The sequence below is a fragment of the Melitaea cinxia genome, chromosome 30 (assembly GCF_905220565.1).
Source record: "Melitaea cinxia chromosome 30, ilMelCinx1.1, whole genome shotgun sequence".
Taxonomy (NCBI): domain Eukaryota; kingdom Metazoa; phylum Arthropoda; class Insecta; order Lepidoptera; family Nymphalidae; genus Melitaea; species Melitaea cinxia.
In genome coordinates, this window is record NC_059423.1 from 5,770,404 (window position 1) to 5,796,614 (window position 26,211).

Sequence of the window (26,211 nt, forward strand, 5' to 3'; positions counted from 1 at the left end):
TGTGGTCCGATGCTCGATCCGTCGCGGCCTTGTACTCCCACTTTAGCGTTGAAGTCTCCCATAACAACGCTGTAGAAGGTCGAAGTAGTGCCATGTATGGCCCTTGTAATATCTTCATACAAGGCTTCGACTTCATCGTCAGAGTGTGCCGAGGTCGGCGCATATACCTGTATCACTTTCAGGGAGTACCTGTCGGTGAGCTTAAGTACAAGGTACGCTACCCGGGTCGACACACTACTGACTTCCACAACGTTGTTAGTGAGAGTCTTGTGAACCAGAAAACCGACGCCACCTTGGGAAAGCCCATCACCTTCACGGAAGTAGAACAAGTGCCCGGAGTCCAGGATCATCGTGTCCTCTCCCTCTCTTCGGACTTCAGACAACCCCAGTATGCTCCACTTAATGTGACTAAGTTCTACCTCAAGTTCGGTGAGGTGATGGTCCAACCGTAGCGTGCGTCCATTATACGTAGCCAGGAATATTTTTCTATGGCAGCCTCCCGTACCCCGGTGATTCTTAGCACCCTCTACCCCACCGTTACCATGGCCGCTGCCGTAGCCGGGAATAGTGGGGCTGCCGGGAACTGAAGGCCTTATTTTTAGGTTCGAACTCATGGGGGTTTTTGCCCATAGTCACCACGCTGGGCAGGCGGGTTGGTGACCGCAGGGCTGACTTTGTCGCACCGAAGACGCTGCTGCCCGTCCTCGGTCTGTGCATTTAAAAAGCCAGCAGTTGGATGGCTATCCCGCCATCGGTCGGCCTTTTAAGTTCCAAGGTGGTAGTGGAACTGTGCTATCCCTTAGTCGCCTCTTACGACACCCACGGGAAGAGATGGGGTGGCTAAATTCTTTAGTGCCGTAACCACACAGCACTAAGGGCAAGAAGTCAGGCAATTTACTCGTACTATAAAAGTATGATATATTTTTTAAATTTAATTGAAAATTGTCACAGGACGACGGTGCTGCTTGTGTTTTGACGTTTACATCAGCAAAGATGATGGCTTTTGCGTAAGTTAATATTTTCATGTTTCTTAGCTTAGTGATATCTCTAGACGTTCATACTTAGATGTTCTATTTATGGTGAACGGGAACGTGATGAAAAGTCTTAATTTCCATATGATCCATCATCCATATCATTAAGCTAAATCTCAGCAATAGCTCAGGAACAACTAATTATAATTGTACTGAGTAATAATACTGAGGTAGGGCACAGCAGGAATTTCCTGCTCAAAATATGGAGCAGCCCGACTGGGGTAGTACCTCGACCTTACAGAAGATCACAGCAAAATAATACTGTTTTAAGCAGTGTTGTGTTCCTGTTGGTGAGTAAGGTGACCAGAGCTCCTGGGGGATTGGGGATTGGGTCGGCAACGCGCTTGCGATGCTTCTGGTGTTGCAGGCGTCTATAAGCTACGGTAATCGCTTACCATCAGGTGAGCCGTTCGCTTGTTTGCCGACCTCGTGATATAAAAAAAATTGTAAAATTATTTTGGTGTTGGCTAGTCCATTTACCGAAGAAGGCTATATTTTAGTACAGCTTTCCTCAAATTAACACGAGCAAAACCACGGGGTATAAGTAGTCATATGAACAATAGTGAAAATACGCAAAATTAGGTAAAATATATTGAATTGCTAAAGCAAACGACCTAGGGACCTTCAAAAGAAGAGCATATTCCTTTTTGAAAGGCCGGCAACGCGCCTGCCAATACTTTGATGTAGCGGGTGTCTGTGGATGTTGTTTTTCACTTACCATCAGGTGAGACAACTGTTCGTTTGCCCCCTCTTCTATAAAAAAAAAGCAAAGACTTAATGAATGTTTGTCCTTTTCATGAATTTTGGCTGGTTGACGAATTCTTCATAAATCTTTAGCTTCGATTTGTATGATATGTATACTTATCGAGGTAGGGCACAGCAGGCAATATCTTGCTCGTTATTTGGAGAATCTCGATTGGAGTATTACCTCAACCTTACAGAAGGTCGAGAAATACCTGTTCTCAAGTAGTTTTGTGTTCCTGAGGTGAATAAGGTAGTCAAAGCTCCTGGGGAGTATTATGGTAGTCTCGGCTTCTTGGGAGCTCTCGAACGCGGACATTGACCTTATCCACCAAATTATTATTATATGAAAACTAGCGCCTCGGCTTCGCACGGTTGCAAAAACTATCAGTGTTCCTCTTTTATATTATACATGTATTATATATATAAACTTTCCTCTAGATCCATTCTATTTACTAAAAAAAATCGCATCAAAACCCGTTATATAGTTTGTAAGATCCAAGCATACAGACAGCGGGAAGCGACTTTGTTTTATACTTTGTAGTGATATACTTTAATCGTTAATCTTTCCCAAGATATCTCCAAAACATACCAGTGACGGAAAGACCTAAACATAACTTCCAATTATATGCCATCTCGGTGACTGTGCAACCCATTAAGAAATTGGGTGGTGTCGACCCACCACTGGTCCGAGCACCGCCTGGAATCAAACTTGTACCGGCCACTAGTAAGGTAAGATTCAGTGTAGCTGAGGGCTAAGAGGGACCGCGTGAACGTTGAGGGCACAACGGGACATATCCTGGTCAAAATTTGGAGCAGTCCGATTGGCACAGCACCCTTTATCTTTATTTTCTCTGCCCATTTGTGTGTGCCTCGTAAATAGATCGATTGTATCTACGATAAATATCCTTTGGAATAACGGCATTAGTACTGTTCGGGTTACCGCACACTCAGCAATTGTCTTTGCGATCTAATCACTTCACTATCAATAAAGTCCACTGCTAGACATAGACCTCCACAAATTCGCGCCAAAAATCGCGTGAACTCATGTGTGTTTCCCATAGTCACCACGCTGGGCAGGCGGATTGGTGACCGCAGGGCTGGCTTTGTCGCACCGAAGACGCTGCTGCCCGTCTTCGGCCTGTGTATTTCAAAGCCAGCAGTTGGATGGTTATCCCGCCATCGGACGGCTTCATAAGTTTCAAGGTGGTAGTGGAACTGTGTTATCCCATAGTCGCCTCTTACGACACCCACGGGAAAAGAGAGGGGCTGGCTATATTCTAATTACCGTAACCACACAGCAATGCGATCTAATAACCTTCTTTAATTTGGGTCAGTTTTTGTAAAATTGTTGTTTTTGTACATAACTTAGATTTCCGTACTACACCTATGACGTCTGTATTTCTGCCTACATGCTTCTGTCCGTGATTAACTTTCATTGTTCTTGGCTTACCTCATTGACCTTCCCTCATGTCACCTCTCACTCATATGTAAACTGTACACATTACAAGTACAATTACAAGAACGTTTGATAGTGTGAAGAATCACGTCGGCCATCGAAAAGGGAGGATCCTCCGACCAGACGGTTGTTGTGTCTGGTGGGCTACTGGCCCCGGCGGTTGTTATCGGGATCTTATATATATACTCCATCACTTTGATAACTTTAATAGCGCGATATAGGATACGTCAGTTTTCTCTAGTTTATATGCCGCGCAATAGATGTCGCTACAAACGTTTAAGCTCTTATCTCATCTTATATGGATAATATAATAACAACTTGGTAGGTCGGCATCGACGGTACCAAGCGTCGTGCCTCTGAATCAGACCGGAAGCATCCGCCGGGAAGTGCCACCTGTGTTGACGCTCAACGCGCTACCGAGAAGAGGGACCAGGAAGAGGGCAAGCTGAAAGGTTTGGATTGATTCGTTTCATTCGGACACCTGGTAGCTATCGGTGCTCATGGTAGGGAATATATCCGCCAATCCACTGTGAACAGCATGGTGGACTGCGACTTTTCTCCTTTTGGTTCTGATGAGTATGTATTGAAAGAGGCCTTTACCCAGCAGTGGGATGTAACAGGCTTATTCAATCACTAATCTAGAAAGCTATTTTTGAAGTTAAATTTCTTTGCCCTCGCTTAACTTGGGTAATAAGACAGTACGTCACACAGTTATGTGGTAGACAAGCAAATTCTAGTGAAGATAGAAAGAGAAAGAAGAAGTTTTACTTCAGCCGTGTCATCTAAAGCACTCTCGTTTTTTAAAATATAGATTTATTTATTTATTTCCATAAATATACTACCATTACAGGCTTATATATAGCCTAATGCGATAGTACATATAATACTAAAATATTGTAACCAAAAACAACCACTAACCATAACATATAATAAATAAAGCAGCTCTTGTGAATTCATTCAGAGTACAACAAAATATGTCCGATAATGTCAAAATGATGTCTAAGGATTTTAAATTATATTAAACTTGATTTTAAATGCATTAAATTTATTCCAATCTTCAGCAGAAGAATTTCAAATGTACAAAAAAAAACCTTAAATTAAAAAAATATTACTAAAAAGTAATATTTTTGAAAGTTGCTTCCTAATATTCCTGAATTCCCAAAGAGGTAGGGCACAGCAGGATATATCCTCTCATAATCTGGAGCAGCCCACCTGGGGAAGTAATTTTATATTCTATTGTAATGTATTCTAATTTCTATGACAATTATTTGTACACTTCCTAATCGCTTTTCTATGCCCTGCCCTATATATACCCAAAGGTTGTCTGGAAGAAATCGCTCTTTTAGCGATAAGACCGTCTTTGTACATCTTCCTCTAATTGTACTACTTTTGTTTGTATCTTTTAATAGTGTGCAATAAAGAATATTATATTATTATTATTACCTCAATCTTACAGCAGATCACAGCTAAATGATACTGCTTTCAAATAGTCTTGTGTTCCTGTGGTGAGTCAGGCAATCAGAGTTCCTGTACGGGATTGGGGGTAGGGTCGACAAAACGCGATGCAATGCGTCTGGTGTTGCAGTTGTCTATGGCTACGGTAATCGCTTACCATCAGGTGAGCCGTAAGCTTTTTTACCGATCTAGTTGTATAAAATAAATAAATAATATTTTCTCAAGGTCAACGCAACACAAGCGGTTGGCTGGTCCTCAACGACGGCACTCAATTCCTCTCGGCCCAGCATTCCATGAACTGTAGGAAATTCCCATATGGATCTAGAGGGAATCAGGTAAGAAGTATACATTTTCACTTTATTGAAGTAGGAGATAACTGGAAATATCCTCCTTAAAATCTGGAGTAGACCAACTGGTAAGTCTGATTGACATTGACATTGCTGTCAAGTGTTGTGTTCCTGTGAGTTAGTTGACTAGCGCTCCTAGGATTAGGGATGGGGTCGGCAGCGTGCTTGAAATGCTTATGGAATTACAGGCGTCTATAGGTATTGCCCTGCCATTAGTCGGACCTTAAGCTCGTTTGCCGTCTTTATAGTATAAAAAGATTTTTTTTATGTTCTTCTCTTCTTAAATCAAGCCATTCTTCTCCGTTAAGGCGTTAGCGTGCTCAATAATGGCGGTCGCGATGTCCCGCATCGAAGACGTTTGTCGGTGGTGCTCGTCAACGCTGGACCAGATCCTGGAGAGCGGAGACCAGCTCTACCAGGACAGCTACCTGCACTTCCGACCTCCTTCGAAGATACTCGCCATTGATCAGGTACGATATCTGGAGACTTGGGGGTTTCGGTAATTATAATTTTAATAACAGAGCTTTTTCTGGAAATATCTGGTTTTTCCAAAGAACTGATTTCAAGACATATCCGAGAATTGTATTCATAGAGATTAGTGATATTTGTTCGAAATCTAAAGCAGCCCGAGAGGGGAAGTAACTTAGTCTAGCAGAATATCAGACCAACTATACCTGCCTTAATATTGTTTAGCTTCTGGAGGTGCTCTGTATTGATAGCAGCGATAGAATACCGGCTGACTAAGTGCGTATATATTTCGAAACAAAAAATTAAATCTACATTTGCACTCATAATAAATTGAAAATCCCGTCTTAGGCTCCACTAAAAATCAGTTGGTATTGGACCTATGTTCACTATGTATTATTTTATCTGGATTAGTAGTTTTGTTATTTTTATTGATTACTGTTATAAGTTGTGATCAAAAAAAAAAAATCTTGCTTTCTTTTCTCTCTATCACATATTCTTTCAAAACCGTATGGGTATTTTGTTGCCGTGTACACAGGGTACATGGAAAAAGTGGCCAATGCCCACTAGTGGGATGTTAAGGGCTGAATATTTGCTTTTTATATTTTATGATGATTGATGAGGTTTTTTTGATAAGTTTGGTTAATATATTTTTTAGATCCTACGTAAATTCTACACACCAGGCAATTGCGTCTGTCGCGTCGTAGTATACAGGCCGCGACAAAAAGGCGTCGTCGACTCTGACCTTGAACAGCAGGTATTATTTGAGAATTTTATTTTTTCATTCCCGGGCTCTTAGAGGAGTGGGGAGGCCCACAAGGAAGAGCACAAACATGTAGAGCAAGAATCGAACTCGCTACTGTTGCCATTTAGGTGGCTTGGAACCTACTTATTAGTTCTTTCCTAGAATTGTTGCCTATATCTTTATTTTGCGCATATCAAATAAAAAACAGCCCAAGGTACCAAATTCGTGAAGTTTGATCAAAATCATCAAAAGTGGACGAAGCGAAAGAAGTGTGTAAGGATCGTAGCAAGTGGAAAGAAGTGGTCTCTGCCTATCCCTACGGGAAAGAGGCGCGATTATATGTATGTATGTATATCAAATAAAAAACAGCTCAAGTTACCAATTCGTGAAGTTTGATCAAAATCTTTTTAAAATAAAATAATACTTTAAATGATTGCGTTTGCTCGCAAACTGAACCAAACCGACTTCTCACACGGTAAAAACTCATACAGTGTTCGACAGTTTTTTTTTATATCACTAGTCACGGCAAACAAGCGTACGGCTCACCTGATGGTAAGCGATTACCGTAGCTTATAGACGCCTGCAACACCAGAAGCAATGCAAGCGCGTTGCCGACCCAATCCCCAATCCCCCCAGGAGCTCTGGTCACCTTACTCACCAACAGGAACACAATACTGCTTGAAAACAGTATTATTTTGCTGTGATCTTCTGTAAGGTCGAGGTACTACCCCAGTCGGGCTGCTCCATATTTTGAGCAGGAATTCCTGCTGTACACTACCTCAGTTAAGAAGTTCAGATATCGTAACACACAAAATACAGTCGAAACGAGAACCTCTTACTTAATTTCGAGGCCGTTTTAAATCATGATAATTATAACATTTTGAGATAAGTTGTCATATTTGAACTTTATTGTATTAGATGATGGAATTCTTCCGGGAGGAGAGATCGGGTGTTCTAGTCGCCGGGAAGGGTGATTTCGCCGTCGCACTCTTTAGGACGCCAAGAGGTAAAATAAACTCAAATATAAGGACTAATGCCCAGATCACGTCAAACGTCTATATGGACAATATGTTTATCATATGCGGGGATCGAATCCGCGACCGCTAGCGCAACATACAGTGCTATGACCGCTGCGCCAACGCGTCGTCATCAACATTAATATTTATGTAGCTTCCTTAATATACGATTACGTGAACTTTGTTACCTTATCAAAAAGACACACCATCGACAATATCAGTATAAATCTTTATATATGACTATCCCGTTGTCGTTTGTAGTGGCCCTGCTTTCTGTTCCGCGGGTTGAGGGTTCGATTCCCGCGTGAGTCTGGGTGTAATATTTGTATTTATATATTCATATATGTATTATTTCTATGTATATTTATCAACAAAAAAAAATTGTTATATATTGATATTTATTTATTATTATTTATTTTTTATTTATTTATATAAAAATTTCGTGCCACGATGTATGTTCCAGATAAACTCCGAAACTATTGAACCAATTTTTATCAAGTTTTGTAAGCATCTGCAATTTGGTCCAACTTGGGAGATAGGGTAGTTTTTATCTCAATTGGACCTGGTAGGTGGCGCTGCTATTGGTATGTAAAAAATCAAATTTGGTAGCTGTTTTTGGAAGGTCTGCCGGGTCCGCTAGTATTAATATAAAAAGAAATAATTATATTAGACTCAGATCCAGTCATTGCAAACTGCGCCAACGCCCTAGTTAAGTAAAAAGAAGAAATATACTTTATTGTGCATAAAAGTTAAAGTACATAGGTATCTTAAAGAAATAAAAACTTACAAAACAATAATATGACTAGCCCGTTGGCGCAGTTTGTAGTGCCTATTCTTTGCCTTGCCCTGCTTTCTGCTCCGAGGGTTGGGGGTTCGATTCCCACCCCTGAGTCTGGGTGTAATATAAATATTTATTAATATATTTATATATGTATTATTTAAAAGTATGTTTATTGGAAAAAAAAATGTAGCTATATACCAGTCGGCTGTTACCTATAACACAAGCATTAAGTTGCTTACTTTAGGAACAGACGACCGTGTGGGTATTGTGTAAATATTTATTTATTTATTTATTATTTATATACACAAAGGCGGTCTTATCGCTAGGTAAGCGATTTCTTCCAGACAACCTCGGGGTAGAGGAGATTTTAGAACAAAATAGAGTAAGTAAATGTCATTTACGACAGGTTATTACATGTTCGACGCGGCGGACCGCGATCGCTACGGACGGGCCGTTGCCCCGCCTTGTATAGGACATGCCCGGGCTTGTTTCTCGCAGTACCCCAATGTTAGTATTTACTTATTTTAATTGAAACGACTTGTATCGCTTTTGTAACTAGGAAAATAGGAAAATCCAAGTTCATATTGTTTACAAAATTTTACGATAGATGTCGCTACTAGTACTAAGAAAAAACATACGAAATACATAAGTTTCATTTGTGTCTCGTTCTCATTCGTTTGATAGGCTTCGTGCAAGACGTATTTATAAAGCTTTGCTGTTAGATTACTCTTAATTCATTTATATTTATATATCTTAGTTACTCCTATAGAGTTTACTGCTTTAAGAAACAATATGAGGTGGTACGAAATATAGGAAGTGAAATCGTGCGAAACAGTAACGCTTAGGATGACGTTTTACAACGCTTTGTCTCCTGTCAACCTATCTCTTGTCATGTAATGTGTACATGGCCGAAGACGGGCAGCAGCGTCTTCGGTGCGACAAAGCCAGTACTGCGATCACGCGATTTTTGGCGTGAACTTGTGAAGGCCTATGTCCAGCAGTGGACTGCGATAGGCTGAAGTGATGATGATGATGTATGTGTACAAGTATACCTACTTGTATACAACAACATATTTCGGTCAATAATTCATCAAAACAAAAGTATTGATTCATTAAATATTTAATTCATTTTAAAGGAATATTTTAATTTTTAAATACATACTTTAACATAATAAGTTATTTGTATTGTTTATATATTCAAGTGTTTTGTTTTAAGCAAACAAAATGTTAAGGTCACTTTCATTTTTATAATAATAATACCCTTTATTGTACACGACTAAAAGAAAAAAAAAACAAAATAATAACATAAAATGAAAGATGTACAAAGGCGGTGTTATCGCTGAAAGAGCGATCTCTTCCAGACAACCTTTGGGTATAGGACACGAAACACAATTTGCAGTTAGGAAGTGAACAAATAATTGATGTCCAAATTAGAATATATTCGAATAAATTACATATAGATAATATATAATAATGAACATACTAATTACATAATACTTACATATATAAAATACATATATCGTACAAAGACTATATGATATTATATCTAATATATATTTCAGATAAAATCATTGGTTGAGAAATTAGGTCCCAACATACCGCCAGTTATCAAAGAAGTTACTGAAGATGATGGTAAAGAGGTAAAACAGAAAAAAAACATGTATAATAATTCAGCCAAATTAATATATATATATATAATTTATTGATATAGTGCAAATTCTGCTCGAGATCTGGAGCAGCCCGTCTGGCGATGTACATCGACCTTACAGAAGATCACAGCTAAATAATACTACCCTCAAACGGTGTTGTGTTCCTTTATCTCCAGAAGTTTCTTTTTACTTCACTGTTAAATCTTTACATATATATATAAATATATGTTTCTTGTGTGCGTGTGTATGTTACTAAACTCCTCCTAGACGGCTGGACGGATTTTGATGAAATTTTTTGTGTGAGTTGAAGGGGATTCGAGGATGGTTTAGATTTCACAATTTTGTCCACTGGAAAATGTTTATTTAACTAATTTTTCATTTATAAGTAGTTGTTAATTTTGGAATGTTTTACATTGGATCCGGTAGACTGCGCTACCATCGCAGCATCAAATGTTAAATATTATTCTATTTTAATTTCAGTTTATCCCGATAGTTGGTGCTGCGATCGAATTGAGAAAAATATTTGTAATTTTGTGTTATGGCAAAACAACGTTTGCGGGGTCAGCTGGTTATTTATAAACTAGCCGCACGGACAGACATCGTTCTGTCAAAAGTTGATAGTAAAAAATTAATTTTTGTATCGAAACCTTCCACGGGCCTTAAGCGACATATAAAAAAAATTGCCAAATTGGTCGAGCCGTTCTCGAGTTATGCGCTTAGCAACATTTATTTTCATTTATGTAGATTACAATTTCAATATTATCCCCTATAAACAGGTGAATGTGATAGTGGACAAATCGAAAGGAGAATTGAAAAACGACGATGAAACAAACAAGGAGGTATGATTTGCAATTTTTTTTTTAAATGTATGATAATTCATTCGTATGGATAATATACAACTGTAGAGGTGAACGAATTTGCAAATAAGTAGGGGGCAATGATTTTGATTACGGCTGTTTAAAAAAACTTAAGACTCATTTATTTATTGATAAAAAGACACACTTTTTACTCACTGGAGCATTTGTAGCATCACCGCAGACAGTTCCGACTTAAGAACTATTCGGCATTTGGTTCCGACTCACTGGAATCTTCCACTGTCCCGGCAAGCATCATGAGATCTATGGACATGTGGATATGTGGCGACATCTATCTCGCGACATATAAACTAGAGAAAACTGACGTATCCCACATCGCGCTATCAAAGTTATCAGAGCGATTGAGTATATATACCAGAACCCGACAACAACCGTTGGGGGCAGAAGCCCACCAGACACAACACCCGTCTGGTCGGAGGATCCTTTTGGATGGTGGATGAGGAACTTTACGCCTCCAAATACATTTATACAATATCTCAAATAAAACTAAACAATTGAAATAAAATATGAAAACCCGCCTGCCCAGCGTGGTGACTATGGGCAAAACACATGAGTTCACGTTATTTTTGGCGTAAACTTGTGGAGGCCTGTGTCCAGCAGTGGACTGCATAGGCTGTAATGATGATGAAACACTAAAATAACACAAACTACATGTGTATTTATAAAAATTTCGTTTCATGGTGTTTGTCGGTGGTGCGATAAACTCCGAAACTACTGAATCAATTTTTATTAAATTTTTGTAAACATCTGTAATTTTGTCTAACTTGGGCGATAGGGTAGTTTTTATCTCAACTGGACCCGATAGGTGGCGCTGCTATTAGTTTGTACCTCCGAAACTACTGAACCAATTTTTATCAAATTTTGTAAGAATCTGCAATTTAGTCTAACTTGGGAGATAGGGTAGTTTTTATCTCAATTGGACCCGGTAGGTAGCGCTGCTATCGGTATGTAAGCAATCAAGTTTGGTAGCTGTATTCCGGGCAGGACAACGTCTGCCGGGTCCGCTACTAAAATTATATAAACATTTTTGAATATCATATCAAAAATTGACCACTCCAGCGGGGTTCGAACCCGCGTCTCCGACTGACCATGTCGGACCGACACGGTCAGTCGGTGACAATTTGGTCAAGTCAATTTTTGATATGATATTCAAAAATGTTTAGAATTCCTAATGTGTGGGTAACACAAAAATAAAATCGTAGAAAATTATATAATATTTGTCCGTCAAATCGGATGCAGCTGGTTACGGTGGAATAAATCGAAAGATGATATTTTTGTACTTGACCGCATAGCTCCAATCCTATCTCACATTTTTAATTGCTGTCTATCCTGTCATAAGTTTTCTAGTTCTTGGCAGAAAGCTCAAATAATTCCTACCCATATCATATATATCTTTCTACTTTTTTGTAATATATATTTTTTCTCTACTATGTGAATGTGTTTATTGCCTGTAAAGTAATTTAAAAAAATCCATAATTTTTACGACATTCTGTGATATTGAATCTGTGTACGATTTTTATTTTTGTGTTACCCACACATTAGGAATTCTAAACATTTTTGTAAATCATATCAAAAATTTACTGCTCCAGCGGGGATCGGACCCGCGTCAGTTTACAGAGCCACCGAGCCACCGTTAAGAACTCACTATAGACGGCGCCACGGTTCGCTTAAACCGAATATAAAAATCATCATATCGAAACTCTCGCTCTAGCGGGTACATCGTTCCATAGCTTAATTGGCTAGAGCGCCGACACGGTCAGTCGGAGACGCGGGTTCGATCCCCGCTGGAGCGGTCAATTGAATCTGTGAATTTTAAACCCAGTTGTTGTAAAAAGACACTCATTGTCTCCTGCCTTAATTAGAATTTCTCATTTGACGAAAATTTTTGGCAACTTTTTTAAGTAAGTAAAGGTTCTAAATTAGGCGAATGAGCTAATTTGGATGGCAGTTCGAAACTACAATCACCAAATTAGTTATAATTTCGACAGACGTTTGAATGCTTGCATATCCTTAGGAAACAAAACTTTCTTTGTCAGAAATTCTTGATGTTTTTACTTAACTTCTAATCTTCAATGAGAGTTCTTTCAACTCATCCAACCTAAGAATACCTTTTAGCACCCCTCTCCATTCGAAAATCATATAATATGTCCAGCGTTTTTTTGTTTCCTACATGAAATAATTGTTTGCAGGCGATATATCGACAAGTAATACAACGTAGGTAGGTGAAAAAATAGTCAAGTAAAAACGCATTATCAAAGATTACTCCAAAAGTTGTAATCAGATCTCGATGAAATTTAAATGTGACCACATGATAAACATCGACTTTTGATTAAATTAAAAATCATCAAAATCGGTACACCCAGTAAAAAGCTATGCGGATTTTCGAGAGTTTCCCTCGATTTCTCTGGGATCCCATCACCAGATCCTGGTTTCCTTCTCATGGTACCAAACTAGGGATATCTCCTTTCCAACAAAAAAAGAATTATCAAAATCGGTTTATAAACGACGGAGTTATCCCCGAACATACATATATATATATATATATATATATATATATATATATATATATATATATATACACACACGGTTAAATTGAGTAACCTCCTCCTTTTTTGAAGTCGGTTAAAAAAGAGTCGTATACGTAGCAGTAAGATGTTACAAGCTGAATTAATAAATCCAACCTAATAATACCTAGGCTTTATTAAATATAGTCTTATTACTATTTCCTACTTATAATTTTGTATTTTTTTATCGTAGGTGAGATTTGAAGAGCCCTCCACGTTTGTGATATACGGAATGGATGTTACAAGCTTAAGGAGGCTTAATCAATATGAAAAATAATAAAAATAACTTAGCAATGGGATACAAAATTGTTCGTTTCAAGGGAAACGGTTATTTTGACCTTTGAAAAGAAAAACCTAAAAACGATGACTGGAAATTTTGTATTCTTTCATTTTTTAAAAAGGGCTTCTTTCTAAATTCAGTTACCTAAATATAATCTTTTAACAATATTGTATTTAACTAGTACTCTGTACAATTATAATAACTGTGTTCAGTCAGTTGATCAATTAGTCAGTCAGGATTTCAATCAGTCGGTCAACCAGGAAATCAGTCAGTCGCAGTGAATACTAAAACGTGTTCGTCAGTTAGCATGACAGTACATATTGTCAACATCATAACAGTCAGATTAAGCTGGACTGTTATGACTGATTGATTGATCAATCAATTGGAAGACAGTTAAATTGAAAGGCTTATACTTGTATAAAAATAATATCGTCTTGTCATTGTGACCACATTTCGTTGATTATGTATTGGTTTTAAATAAAAATGTTTATAGTATTATTCGTTTAATTTATCTAAATAAATAAAATGTAATCCCAGAATTTCATGATTGCGCATAACTTCCAAACGACCACACCAAATTGAATTTTTTTTCTGCTGGTGAATGCGTGACGAGAGCGTTACGAAAAGTGGGATCGGGCGTGGTGCGAGCAAAAGAGAAAGGTGCGAGCGCACATTTTCTTTCTATCTTTCTCTGCTAGCCAGTTACGTTTCGTATATGTAAGACACAGTGCAGGCCTATTGTGCAGAAGTTTTACTTCAGTCGTGTGGTCTACAGCACACTCGTTTTATATTTTAACATTTTTATTTACTTACTAGCTGTGACCGCGGCTTCGCCCGCGTTGAAATCAGTGTGTCACAACGTCGTCAAAATCGGCTTAGCCGTTCCGTAAACGTTCCTCTTGAAGCCCTCTCCCCATTGGTGAAACCGCATGAAAATTCGTTCAGTAGATTTTGAGGGAATTTTATTAACCTCCCAATTAAACCCCCTTAGCGGTGGAATATCGCAAAATACGTTCTAAGCGGACGTCTACTAACTATAATCTACCTCCCTGTCAAATTTCATCTTTGTCCATCCTGGATGGATCCTCCAGCGGTTTTTGAGTTCTCGTGATGAGACCTTTCTCTTTTATATATATAGATTACAATACATTATTTGGACACCTCCTCACCATCAATAGATTCTATCATTTCATCTATTTTAAATTTCAAGTCTTTTACTTCAAAAACATAGGACTTTCATACAAACTTCCAACCTGTTTTATCTCCTTAGAGGTCGAGTTTTATAAAATCCGTTCTTAGCGGATGTTTACGCCCTATAAAGAACCTACCTACCAAATTTCAAGTTTGTAGCTGTTATAGTTTTGGAGATTTCGTGATGAGCGAGTCAACCTACCATCCCCGGTTTTGGGAGTTGGGAGTTGATTTCTAAAGATACATTATGTGAACACCTTCTCACCATCTATAAAGTATACATTTTAAATTTTAAGTCTCTTACTTCAAAAACGTAGGACTTTCATACAAACTTCCAACCCCCGTTTTATTGTCTTAGGGGTCGAGTTTCATAAAATTTGTTCTTAGCGGATCTTTGCGTTCTATAAGAAACATACCTGCCAAATTTCAAGTTTGTAGGTGTTATAGTTTCGGAGATTTCGTGATGAGTGAGTCAACCTACCATCTCCCAAAAGGAAGTTAATTTCTAAAGAAAAATTATTCGAACATTTTCTTACTATCTATAGAGCATATATTTCAAATTTCAAGTATCTTACTTCAAAAACATAGGACTTTCATACAAACTACCAACCCCCGTTTTACCCCCTTAGGGGTCGAGTTTCGTAAAGTTCGTTCTTAACAGACGTCTACACCCTATAAGGAAACTATCTGTCAAATTTCAAGTTTGTAGGTGTTATAGTTTCGGAGATTTCGTGATCAGTGAGTCAACCTACCATCCCCCGTTTTAACCCCAAAAGGGTGTTGATTTCTAAAGATACGTTATTTGGACACCTTTTCATCATCTACAGAGCATACATTTTAAATTTCAAGTCTCTTACTTATGAAACATAGGACTTTCATACAAACTGCCAACCCCCGTTTTACCCCCTTAGGGGTCGAGTTTCGTAAAGTTCGTTCTTAACAGACGTCTACATCCTATAAGGAAACTATTTGTCAAATTCAAGTTTGTAGGTGTTATAGTTTCGGAGATTTCGTGATCAGTGAGTCAACCTACCATCCCCCGTTTTAACCCCAAAAGGGTGTTGATTTCTAAAGATACGTTATTTGGACACCTTCTCATCATCTACAGAGCATACATTTTAAATTTCAAGTCTCTTACTTCAAAAACATAGGACTTTCATACAAACTTCCAACCCCCGTTTTACCCCCTTAGGGGTCGAGTTTCGTAAAATCCGTTCTTAGAAGATGTCTACGCTCTATAAGGAACCTATCTGCCAAATTTCAAGTTTCTAGGTGTTATAGTTTCGGAGATTTCGTGATTAATGACCTTTCGCATTTATATATATTATAGATAGATTAAACTCACTTAATTTCGTTACACGCGCTTCTTCATCCGTACTTCTTTCGTTTAAATCTAATATATAAAATTCTCGTGTCGCAGTATTTGTAGTTAAACTCCTCCGAAACGGCTTTACCGATTCTCATGAAATTTTGTGTACATATCGGGTAGGTCTGAGAATCGGCCAACATCAATTTTTTCCCCCTAAGTTATGAGGGAGTGGGGGGGGGATTGAGAAGGTTCATAAAATATATGGTAAAACAACTTTGCGGGGTCAGCTAGTTATAAAATAAATATCTACACAATACACACACGGTCGTCTGTTCCTAAAGTAAGCAACTTAATGCTTGTGTTACAGGTAACAGCCGACTGGTATAGCTACATATTTTTTTTTCGATAAACATATATATAAATCTTCTTCTTCTTCTTACGGTGCCTCTTCTCTACGAAGGTTGGCGACCATCATGGCTATCTTAATCTTCGAAGCTGCAGCACGGAAGAGAGAGCGAGTACTTAGATTAAACCATTCACGGAGGTTCTTGAGCCAGGATATTTTCCTTCTGCCTGGTCGGCGTTTTCCCTCGATTTTTCCTTCAATCACAAGCTGAAGAATCCGATATCTGTGTCCTCTCATTATGTGACCAAAATACTGCAGCTTCCTTTCCTTCACAATCCTCATTATCTCCAACCTTTTATTCATTCGGCGCAGAACCTCAACATTTGTTATTTTCATGGTCCAGGATATTCGGAGCATACGTCTGTATATCCACATTTCAAAAGCTTCTAGTTTTGAACATAATGACGAGGTCAAGGTCCAACTTTCGACCCCATAAAGTAGAACACTGAATACACAACAGCGCACGAGTCTCATGCGGAGTTTTAGGCTAAAGCGTTTATAGCACAAAATCTTTTTCAGCTTCATAAAGGCACTACGGGCTTTTTCTATACGGACTCGAATTTCCTGTTCGCTACTCCATTGTTCATTTATGTAGCTACCTAGGTATTTAAATTTTTCTACGCGTTCAATTAGGTTATCTTCCAAGAATAGATGTTCATTAATCACTGGGGTCTTGGATACTATCATAAAATTGGTCTTTTTCGTGTTTATTTTTAGTCCGTATTTGTTGCTCGCCACGTTTACAAGATCCAGCAACTTTTGTAGTCCTACAATATTCTCCGCAATAAGAATCGTGTCATCAGCATATCGAACATTGTTCACGACTTCTCCATTTATCACTATACCTTCATCGGTTTCATAGAGGGACTCGGCCATGATTCTTTCGGCATAGAGATTAAATAGTAAGGGTGATAAAATACACCCTTGTCGAACGCCACGCTTGATTTTAGTTTCTGTGGATAGTTGATCTTCTACCTTAACCATTGCTTTTTGAGCCCAGTACAGATTAGCAATCACTCTAAGGTCATGCTTGTCGATACCAGTATGTTCGAGAATCTCAATTAGCTGTTCATGTCGTACTCTATCAAACGCCTTTTCGTAATCAATAATATATATAAATAATACATATATAAATATATATATTACACCATCATACATTATTTGTTACTTTCCTAGTTTTATTCAAGCGTAACTTTTAAAGTACTTAAGTTGTTTGCTTAGAATAAATATCGCACTCGTTTATTCTAACAAATAATATAGGAACTTGTCACAGCTATAGAATAGATCTTGGAAAATAACATAGTCTACATTTCTGGCGAAAAAAGGCTTGAAAGCCTAGGGAAATATATGAATATTTATATGTTACTAAATACTAATAAAACGCAGACGACGTCGCGGGTAACAGCTATAGTAATATTTTAAATGCGGTAGTTTGTGAGGATGGATGAATATTTGTTACTCTTTCGAGTAAAAACTACTGAAATGATTGCAATGAAACTTGGTTAATAAATAGTTAGACCATCGTTAGAACATGGTCGACATACATACACGGGTAAAACAGTAGGCCACAGCGAATTTATTATAACTTATTAAAAATTACACGAATTATTGAGTTCCAAAGTTATGGTAAATACTTAAAACATTTTATAATGATCAAAAGTTTCTTTCACGGCATCTAAAGACGCGTACATTGTTAGTGCTTTGTATTCTGATGTATGTACGGTCGGCCAAGAAAATGGTGTACCAGTTTTGATTTAGTTTCCTGGTCATCGTAAATTACAACAAGGTTCGTTATTAAAAGATATTACTGAAAGAGACATATAATAATGACGTAAACCTAACTGATAAGTATTCATACATCATTATTATACATGACATTTTAAACCCTATTAGGTATAAATCGTTATCAATAATCAAATAAAGACGGCAATAGAAGTTGTTAGATCGATCTGCAAGCGAAACTTACCTTTATCACCTATGAATCTGCAAGCGGCATCCAACCTTAGTGTGCTACACCACTTTCATCGCCGACGGTACGTGTATTTATGCGAGTATATACATATTTTTATTTTAAACGTTATGCCACTTTGGTTACAGAGATATTACACATTGTATATTGTATTGTTGGTGGGAGTAGTCGCTTAAAACACTCACGGCTTGCGTTTTGATTCCCGCTTGGATTTGTACTTGTTCTTTCCGGTTTGAATATCTGTCCTTGTGGGTCTCTCTGCCGTAAATCGGAGAGCACGTTAAGCCGTCGGTCCTGGTTGTTATCATAAATACCTGATAGCGATCGTTACTTATAGTAGAGAACATATCTGCTAATCCGTAGTGGAACAGCGTGGTGGATTAAGCTTAAATCCTTCTCTTACATGAAAAAAAAGGTCTATGCCCAGCAGTTGGATCTTACAGGCTGAATGCGTGGGTCGACACACTGCTGACTTCCACAACGTTGTCAGTGAGAGTGTTGTGAACCAGAAAACCGACGCCTCCTTGGGAAAGATATCACCTTCGCGGAAGTAGAATAATTGCCTGGAGTCCAGGATCATCGTGTTATCGTCCTCTCTTCAGACTTCAGACAATCCCAGTATGCTGCATTTAATGTGACTCAGTTCTACTTCAAGTCCAGCCGTAGAGTGCGTCCATTAAACTTTGCCAGGTGTAGTGTTGGGTGGCAACTTCCCGTAAGCCGAAGATTTTTAACACCCTCCGTCCCACCGTAACTGCGACCGCTACTGTAGCTGGGGATAGTGGGGCTGCCGGGAACTGAAGGCCGAAACTTATGCCACGAACTCATGGGGGTTTTGCCTATAGTCACCACGCTGGGCAGGTGGGTTGGAGACCGCTGCTGACTTTGTCACACCGAAGACGCTGCTGCCCGTTTTTGATCTGTGTATTTAAAAAGTCAGCTGTAGGATGGCTATCCCACCATCGGCCGGCTTCAATAGTTCCATGGTGGTAGTGGAACTTTGTTACCCTTAGTTGCCTCTTACAATACCCACGGGATAAGAGAGCTGAATTCTAGACTTCCGTAGCCACGCAGCAATTTTTTTTGGTCATGATTACATTTTTTTCTTTTATAAAAACTTTATCCTTACAATGTTGAATAAAATAAAATAATTATTCAATATGGCGTCGTTCGGATGTTACTCGCGTAAATACATTTCAGTGATAAAAAATTTTTTTACTAAGCAGAAAATTACGCATTGTTTATGTAAAACATCATTAATGAATATTTAACACACATACATACAGTAGGAGGTACTGCATTTACCGTAACGGCTGTGCTATAACAACTGTTACTTTAAAAAAAAAAACATTATGTAGTAACAAAAACAGTAGTAACAAAAATAAAATCGTACATATTAAAAATAGCATGGTGTCGTCTCCTGTGAAAGATTTTCATTGTAATATGAAACTTTGAATAGTTACGGGTTTCTGTACAGAACTCACTATAGGCGGCGCCACGGTTCGCTTAAACCGAATATAAAAATCATCATAATATCAAAAATTTCGATCTAGTGGGTACATCGTTTCACAGCTTAATTGGCTAGAGCGCCGACACGGTCAGTCGGAGACGCGGGTTCGATCCCCGCTGGAGCGGTCAATTTTCGATATGATATTCAAAAACATTATGTGGGCACATAAAAACACCTAAAAGCGCTGTAAAGCGTCACTTGTCAGCGTCAGTTGTTTCACATGATTTCACGCCGCATATTTTTTCATCTCTCGTATACGGGGTAAACTTTAAACATAGTAAAACATTTTAGACATCATACTATTCTGAAATAAGTCTATTATGTGGAGCTCCTAACCGATTCAAAAAAAAAACAGAAATTATAGGACTGAGAAAAAACTATAATAATTTCTGGAATAGCTATTTTTTGGAATTGGAAATTAATTTTTGGAATATTTATTCCAAATTAAAAAATCACTTGTGCTGGAGCTACCAATAGCCAAGTTCGGCTTAATTTCAGGCATCATATTACTTCAACTTTATACTTCACCCTATCGTAGTCCACTTCTGAATATCCTGGTTTTCGCAATCCTCGTCCAAGCTCTTATCGTCTGTCCAGCGGGATGGAGGAGGACGTCCCACACGTGAATCCATCAAGTAGGATTTCAACTGATGTAGGCTATATCACAAAAGATCACACGATTGCGATGCTTCTGGTATTGCAGGCGTCTATAAACTACGGTAGTTGCGCACCATCAGGTGAGCCGTACGCTTGTTTGCTGACCTAGTTGTATAAAAAAATGGATGTGCTCTCGTGTGCCCGCTGATCTTACCTGAACAGAGTAAAACTGGATTGCAAATTTCAAATACTTGATCCCAACATATTACAAAAGCTGCGTAATACTCATAAAAAAATACATAAGATTTATATTTTTTTTCATATGCGACCGAACATAATTGCTCGCAAACGAAAAAAAACCGACTTCAATAACATCGACAAGTAATACAACGTAAGTTGACGGAAAAAAAAAATAAGAAACACAGTAGCCGTCACTACGATTATCGAGGGATTCCCCTCGATTTCTCTGAGATTCTATCATCAGATCCTGGTTTCTTTATCATGGTACCACACCAGGGATATCTCCTTTCTAACAAAAAAAAATAATTATCGGTTCATAAACGGCGAAATTATCCCCGGGCATGCATAAATATAAATATATACGGTTGAATTGAGTAACCTTCTCCTCTTTTGAACTCGGTTAAAAAGCATAACTATCTGAATTACACCTGGCTGATGCGCTGGTGGTACCTATCTATAATAATCTATAATCTATAGATATAGATATCTATATCTATAATATATATAAAAGCGAAAGGACACTCACTCATCACGAAATCTCTGAAACTATAACACCTATAAAACTTGAAATTTGGAAGGTAGGTTATAAGACGTAAGCATCCGCTAAGAACGGATTTTATGAAACTCGACCCCTCAGGGGGTAAAACGGGGGTTGGAAGTTTGTATGAAAGTCCTACGTTTTTGAAGTAAGAGACTTGAAATTTAAAATGTATGCTCTATAGATAGTGAAAAGGTGTCCAAATAATGTACCTTAAGAAATCAACACCCTTTTGGGGTTAAAATGGAGGATGGTAGGTTGACTCACTCATTACGAAATCTCCGAAACTATAACATAATACAAACTTGAAATTTGACAGGTAGGTTTCTTATAGGACGTAGACATTTGCTAAGAACTGATTTTACGAAACTCGACCCCTAAAGGGGTGAAACGGGGGTTTGTAGTTTGAATGAAAGTCCTATGTTTTTGAAGTAAGAGACTTGAAATTTAAAATGTAAATTCTATAGATATATCATAAATTGTAAGATACCCACGATTGTTGCTCTTCTAAATTTTCTGTGAAACAACGTTAAATATACATCGCGGGTTTGTGCAAGCGTTCAAAAGGTGTGAATTGGTGCTGCGTGAAAACTTGCAAGTATCAGTTGAAGCAATCGCTAAAGAGGTTAAGTGAAACAACACAATTAGCATCGGGAGCATATCGTAATAATTCGGTCGTCGAGGGTAGTCTTACAGTACTATTACAGAAGGTACGTAAGTACTGCCAACACTACAGCATCAAATATTTTTTGTGTTGGAGTCAACTGATCGCCCGAGTTCGTTAACGGGTGGTTATTGACATCTGACAACTTGTGCCAAGCTGTCGTCTGGCAGTGGACGGTTGACCTCTGACATTTGACGTCTGATGGCTGACGTCTGACGGCTGTCATCTGGCGGCTGACATCGACGGTTGTCATCTGGTGCCTGACATCGACGGCTGACTTTTTGGTGTTGCCACGTGCGTGAGTCTTCCCCAAGAATTAACTTTCACGACCATACTAGTGCAAATTTTTTATTATTATTTTTTTTTTTCCTTTATTCAATCACAATTTTGTTTAATTTCTCCGAATCATAAAAGATGAATTCAAATTGCTCTGGATGCGGCAATCCAATAATGGATCGGTGTTATATGGAATGTTCAAGATGTAAAAACAGCTTCGACCTGCTATGTATAAATATTCCAAAGGACAGTTTTGACCGCTTTTCTCAATCCTACAAGGACGTTTGGCTGTGTCCTTCATGTGTTTGTGCACTGCCTAAAGGTGACAATACTTCGACTCCGGTCCGTAATCCTAAATTATCATCCAATTTAAATGATAAATACATTTGCTCCAACGTAAACCAAACAAGAGGAAGCCGATCTCAAGGTGCCAAAGCAAAAAACGCGAAGTATGATTCACCACCCAACCCTGACCTAGGGACTCTTATGTCTGAACTCCATCTGCTACGTCTAGAACTTGCAGAAGTCAAAGAACAAAACCACGAGATTAAGAACCAAATGTCTAACCTTACAGACAACTTAAACAAGACCGTGCAAGAGCACTCCAATAAAATTCGAAACGCGGAACGTGAAATTGTCACACTGAAGGCGTCGGTCGGACTTCTTCAGCAACAACTAGCTTCTCGAGACCAGGAAAACCTTAGGAACGACTTAGAGATAATCGGAATTGCTGAGCAAAAAAGCGAAAACCTCCAGCAAATCGTACTAGACGCATCTCAAAAGCTTGGTATCCCGCTGTTGGAATCGGACATTAATGACGTCTTTAGAGTAGGCCCTAAAGGGAGCAAGGTGAGAAAATCTTCTGTGGAAGAACTGCCACGTCCTATCGTGGTGCGGTTACTTAGACGGCGTAAGGCTGAAGAACTACTAAAAGCTGCAAAAAACAGGCGTAGCTTAACATCTGTTGACATTGTTGATGGCTAACTTACGCCATTATATATCAACGAGCGTCTGACGAAGGATAATCGGCAGTTATTTCGTCAAGCTCGGAGTCGTACTAAAGAATATAAGTTCCGATACTGCTGGGTGCGAGGCGGGAGCATTTTTGTTAGAAAAGCGGACGGAAAACCAGCTATTCGTATATTTTCACCGATTGACCTGGACGAGAAGATTGGTCCTTCAGTGCGAACGGAAGGCCATGAGGAACGTACGCAAAATTAAGTCCCACAAAGCAATTTACAATTTGTTTCTTTCATCTCTTTGTATTTCTCGTTTTTGTATTGTAACACAGCCACGATTTCATATCATTAAAAAAACTACTTCACACATCCTGGCATACTCTCTCTTTATTTTATTACAATCTCACACTGACACACACTTTACTCTCACATACACACACAGAAGTTCAGTAAAAGTACCCGAGACGCTTTTGATCGGCTGCAGTCTGGCGGAGGTGCCCGTGATATTTTTTTTTTTTTTGTTTTTTTTTCTATATATAAAATCAAAGTATAGCTGACCTTTTACGAGACGTTGACAACTCACTTTCGATAGACTGTAGCTTGCTCGAAAGCGTTGACGCTTGCAATAGTTTTCTATCCATTGACCATAACTTTAAGGTTCTCTCATTTAACATTCGGAGCGTTCAGCAGAACTTTGATGCATTTTTGGTTACCCTACAACGTTTTAAGACTGAACTTGATATCATAGTTTTGACGGAGTGTTGGTTAAGTGAGAACACTGTGATACCGCAAATTTCTGGATTTAATGCCTTCCGTACACACAAGTATATTAACAAGAGTGGGGGAGTAGTTGTCTACGTCAGGGACTCCTGGAGTGCCATAGTGCAGGAGTCTTCCTGTGAGGATAGTAATTGCTTAGAGATTAATTTCGACCCAAATCTACTTGTTCTAGCTATATACCGGTCTCCATCTTTTAACAATGTGGACAACTTCTTATCATCTTTAGATAAAGTTTTGACCAAAGCTCGAAATAAGAAAAACGTCATCCTTACAGGAGATATTAACCTGGACCTGTGCTCCGTACCACTTGGAGACCAATGTAGCAAATATATTTCATTACTGACTGAACACCAGTTGTTTTCAGCCATTAATAAGCCGACAAGAGGAAAGGCTTGCCTTGACCATATTTTTGTGAGAGATCCAAGACAGGCTGTGGGTATGGTGTGCGTTTCTGATATAACGGACCACTATATTTGTATGGTAGGACTTTCTCTTCAACAGCTGAGACAAAATGCGAAACGCTCGCGAACAAAGACTGACAACGATGCCATCACAAATGATCTTAATTCTGTCAACTGGGCCAATGTCATTGACAACAAAGACGTAAATGACGCTGCGCAAATTTTCACAAGGACTATAAATAAAATACTTACAGAAAACACTAAAACAGTAATCACGTCTCGTTCGAAATTTATCTTGAAGCCATGGATCACACCTGGACTCATAAGATGCCAAAGACACAGAGATCGTCTTCACCTCAAAGCTCGTAACAATCCGAATAATGAAATAATTGTATTGACGTACAAAAGATATAGAAACTTTTTGAATAGCCTCCTCTACAGACTCAAAATTAATTATCACAAACAAATGCTGTTAAGCAATAAAAACAACTCAAAAAAGCTTTGGAAAACCATCAAAAATATATGTAATCTAAATAAAATGCATACGCCCTCCCTTGACCTACTGGAAATCAAACAAGATAAAATTTCGTCCCTTAATCACTGCAATGAATATTTCATCAATGTTGGAAAAGACCTAGCGCACAAATCACTCACTAGGCTGGCTGCCACGCAGGAGTCTCTTGCAGCGGCAATTAAAGGAATTAATTCTCCTATTAATTCTTTCTTCTTAACTCCTACTGATGAAGGTGAAGTAAACAGTCTTATATGTGATCTTAAGCCTCATAGTTCTCCTGGAATCGACGGGTGTCCACCAATCCTCATAAAACATATCAAGAATTCCATAGTTAAACCTCTAACGCATATATTCAATTTAAGTCTATCATCCGGTACTTTTCCAACAATCTGGAAAACAGCATTGGTGACACCCATTCATAAAAATGGTAACAAAGGCAACCCGTGTAACTATCGACCTATTTCTTTGCTCCCAGTTTTTTCAAAATTGCTGGAGAGATTGGTTTACAGGAGACTAACTTCTTACCTTGAAAGTAATAACCTAATCCCGGATAGACAATACGGCTTTCGGCGTGGGCGATCCACAGAGGATGCAGTAACATTAGTGTCAAATATAGTGTCGACCGCGTTGGATCAAAATAAGTGCTGTCTCGGCGTGTTTATTGACCTGGCCAAGGCATTCGACACTGTTTCGATTCCCATTCTAGTTAAAAAACTAGAGGGCCTGGGAATAAGAGGATTGGCATTGGAGTGGTTTAACAGCTACTTGTCAACGCGGTATCAACGGGTGCGAGTGGGTGCGGATGTTAGCGGTGAATTACCAGTTAGATTCGGCGTGCCACAGGGAAGCATTCTTGGACCTATTCTGTTCCTTGTGTATATTAGCGACATGTTTGAAGGCGTGTCGGGATTAAAAGACATCATTTGTTACGCCGATGATACAGCAATATTCTTTCAAGGTACTACATGGGAGGAAACCTACAAAGCAGCAGAACAAGGAATGTCACGTGTAGCTGATTGGCTTTTGAGAAACTTGCTGACGTTAAATATTAATAAAACTAAGCACATAGCCTTTCACAAAACGCGCAAATCACAACCTCCCGCAACGGCATGTTTAAAATTACATACCTGCAGCCTAATACCCTCATACTGTGATTGTCATCCGATAGCCCGCACAACCAGTATAAAATATTTGGGTGTCATAATAGACGAAAACCTGTCCTACAAAAACCACATAACCGATATGGCATCGAGAATTCGCAAAACTACCTTTGTGTTTAAGTCCCTCAGACACTCAGCTCCCGATAACATTATGTCGTATGTGTACAGGGCACTGTGTCAGTCCCTTATCCTCTATTGTATAGGAGTCTGGGGTGGTGCTGCCAAGTCAATTATGATCGGAGTCGAGAGAGCTCAGAGATCAGTTCTTAAGGTCATGCTTGGCAAGCCA

The 26,211-nt window shown here is 38.7% G+C and overlaps 1 protein-coding gene across 1 annotated transcript in view; it reads left to right on the forward strand.

Moving 5' to 3' along the window:
* LOC123668250 overlaps positions 1 to 13,903 on the forward strand; it is a 55,492-nt gene extending 41,589 nt beyond the window's left edge. The window contains exons 40-50 of the mRNA XM_045602020.1: positions 952 to 1,007; positions 2,348 to 2,504; positions 3,557 to 3,683; positions 4,912 to 5,021; positions 5,342 to 5,503; positions 6,157 to 6,255; positions 7,162 to 7,249; positions 8,447 to 8,547; positions 9,603 to 9,698; positions 10,484 to 10,528; positions 13,322 to 13,903. Coding sequence (XP_045457976.1) covers positions 952 to 1,007; positions 2,348 to 2,504; positions 3,557 to 3,683; positions 4,912 to 5,021; positions 5,342 to 5,503; positions 6,157 to 6,255; positions 7,162 to 7,249; positions 8,447 to 8,547; positions 9,603 to 9,698; positions 10,484 to 10,528; positions 13,322 to 13,405 — 1,125 coding nt within the window. The 3' untranslated portion in view covers positions 13,406 to 13,903. The remainder of the gene's footprint in view (positions 1 to 951; positions 1,008 to 2,347; positions 2,505 to 3,556; positions 3,684 to 4,911; positions 5,022 to 5,341; positions 5,504 to 6,156; positions 6,256 to 7,161; positions 7,250 to 8,446; positions 8,548 to 9,602; positions 9,699 to 10,483; positions 10,529 to 13,321) is intronic.
* The last annotated feature ends 12,308 nt before the right edge of the window (positions 13,904 to 26,211 follow it).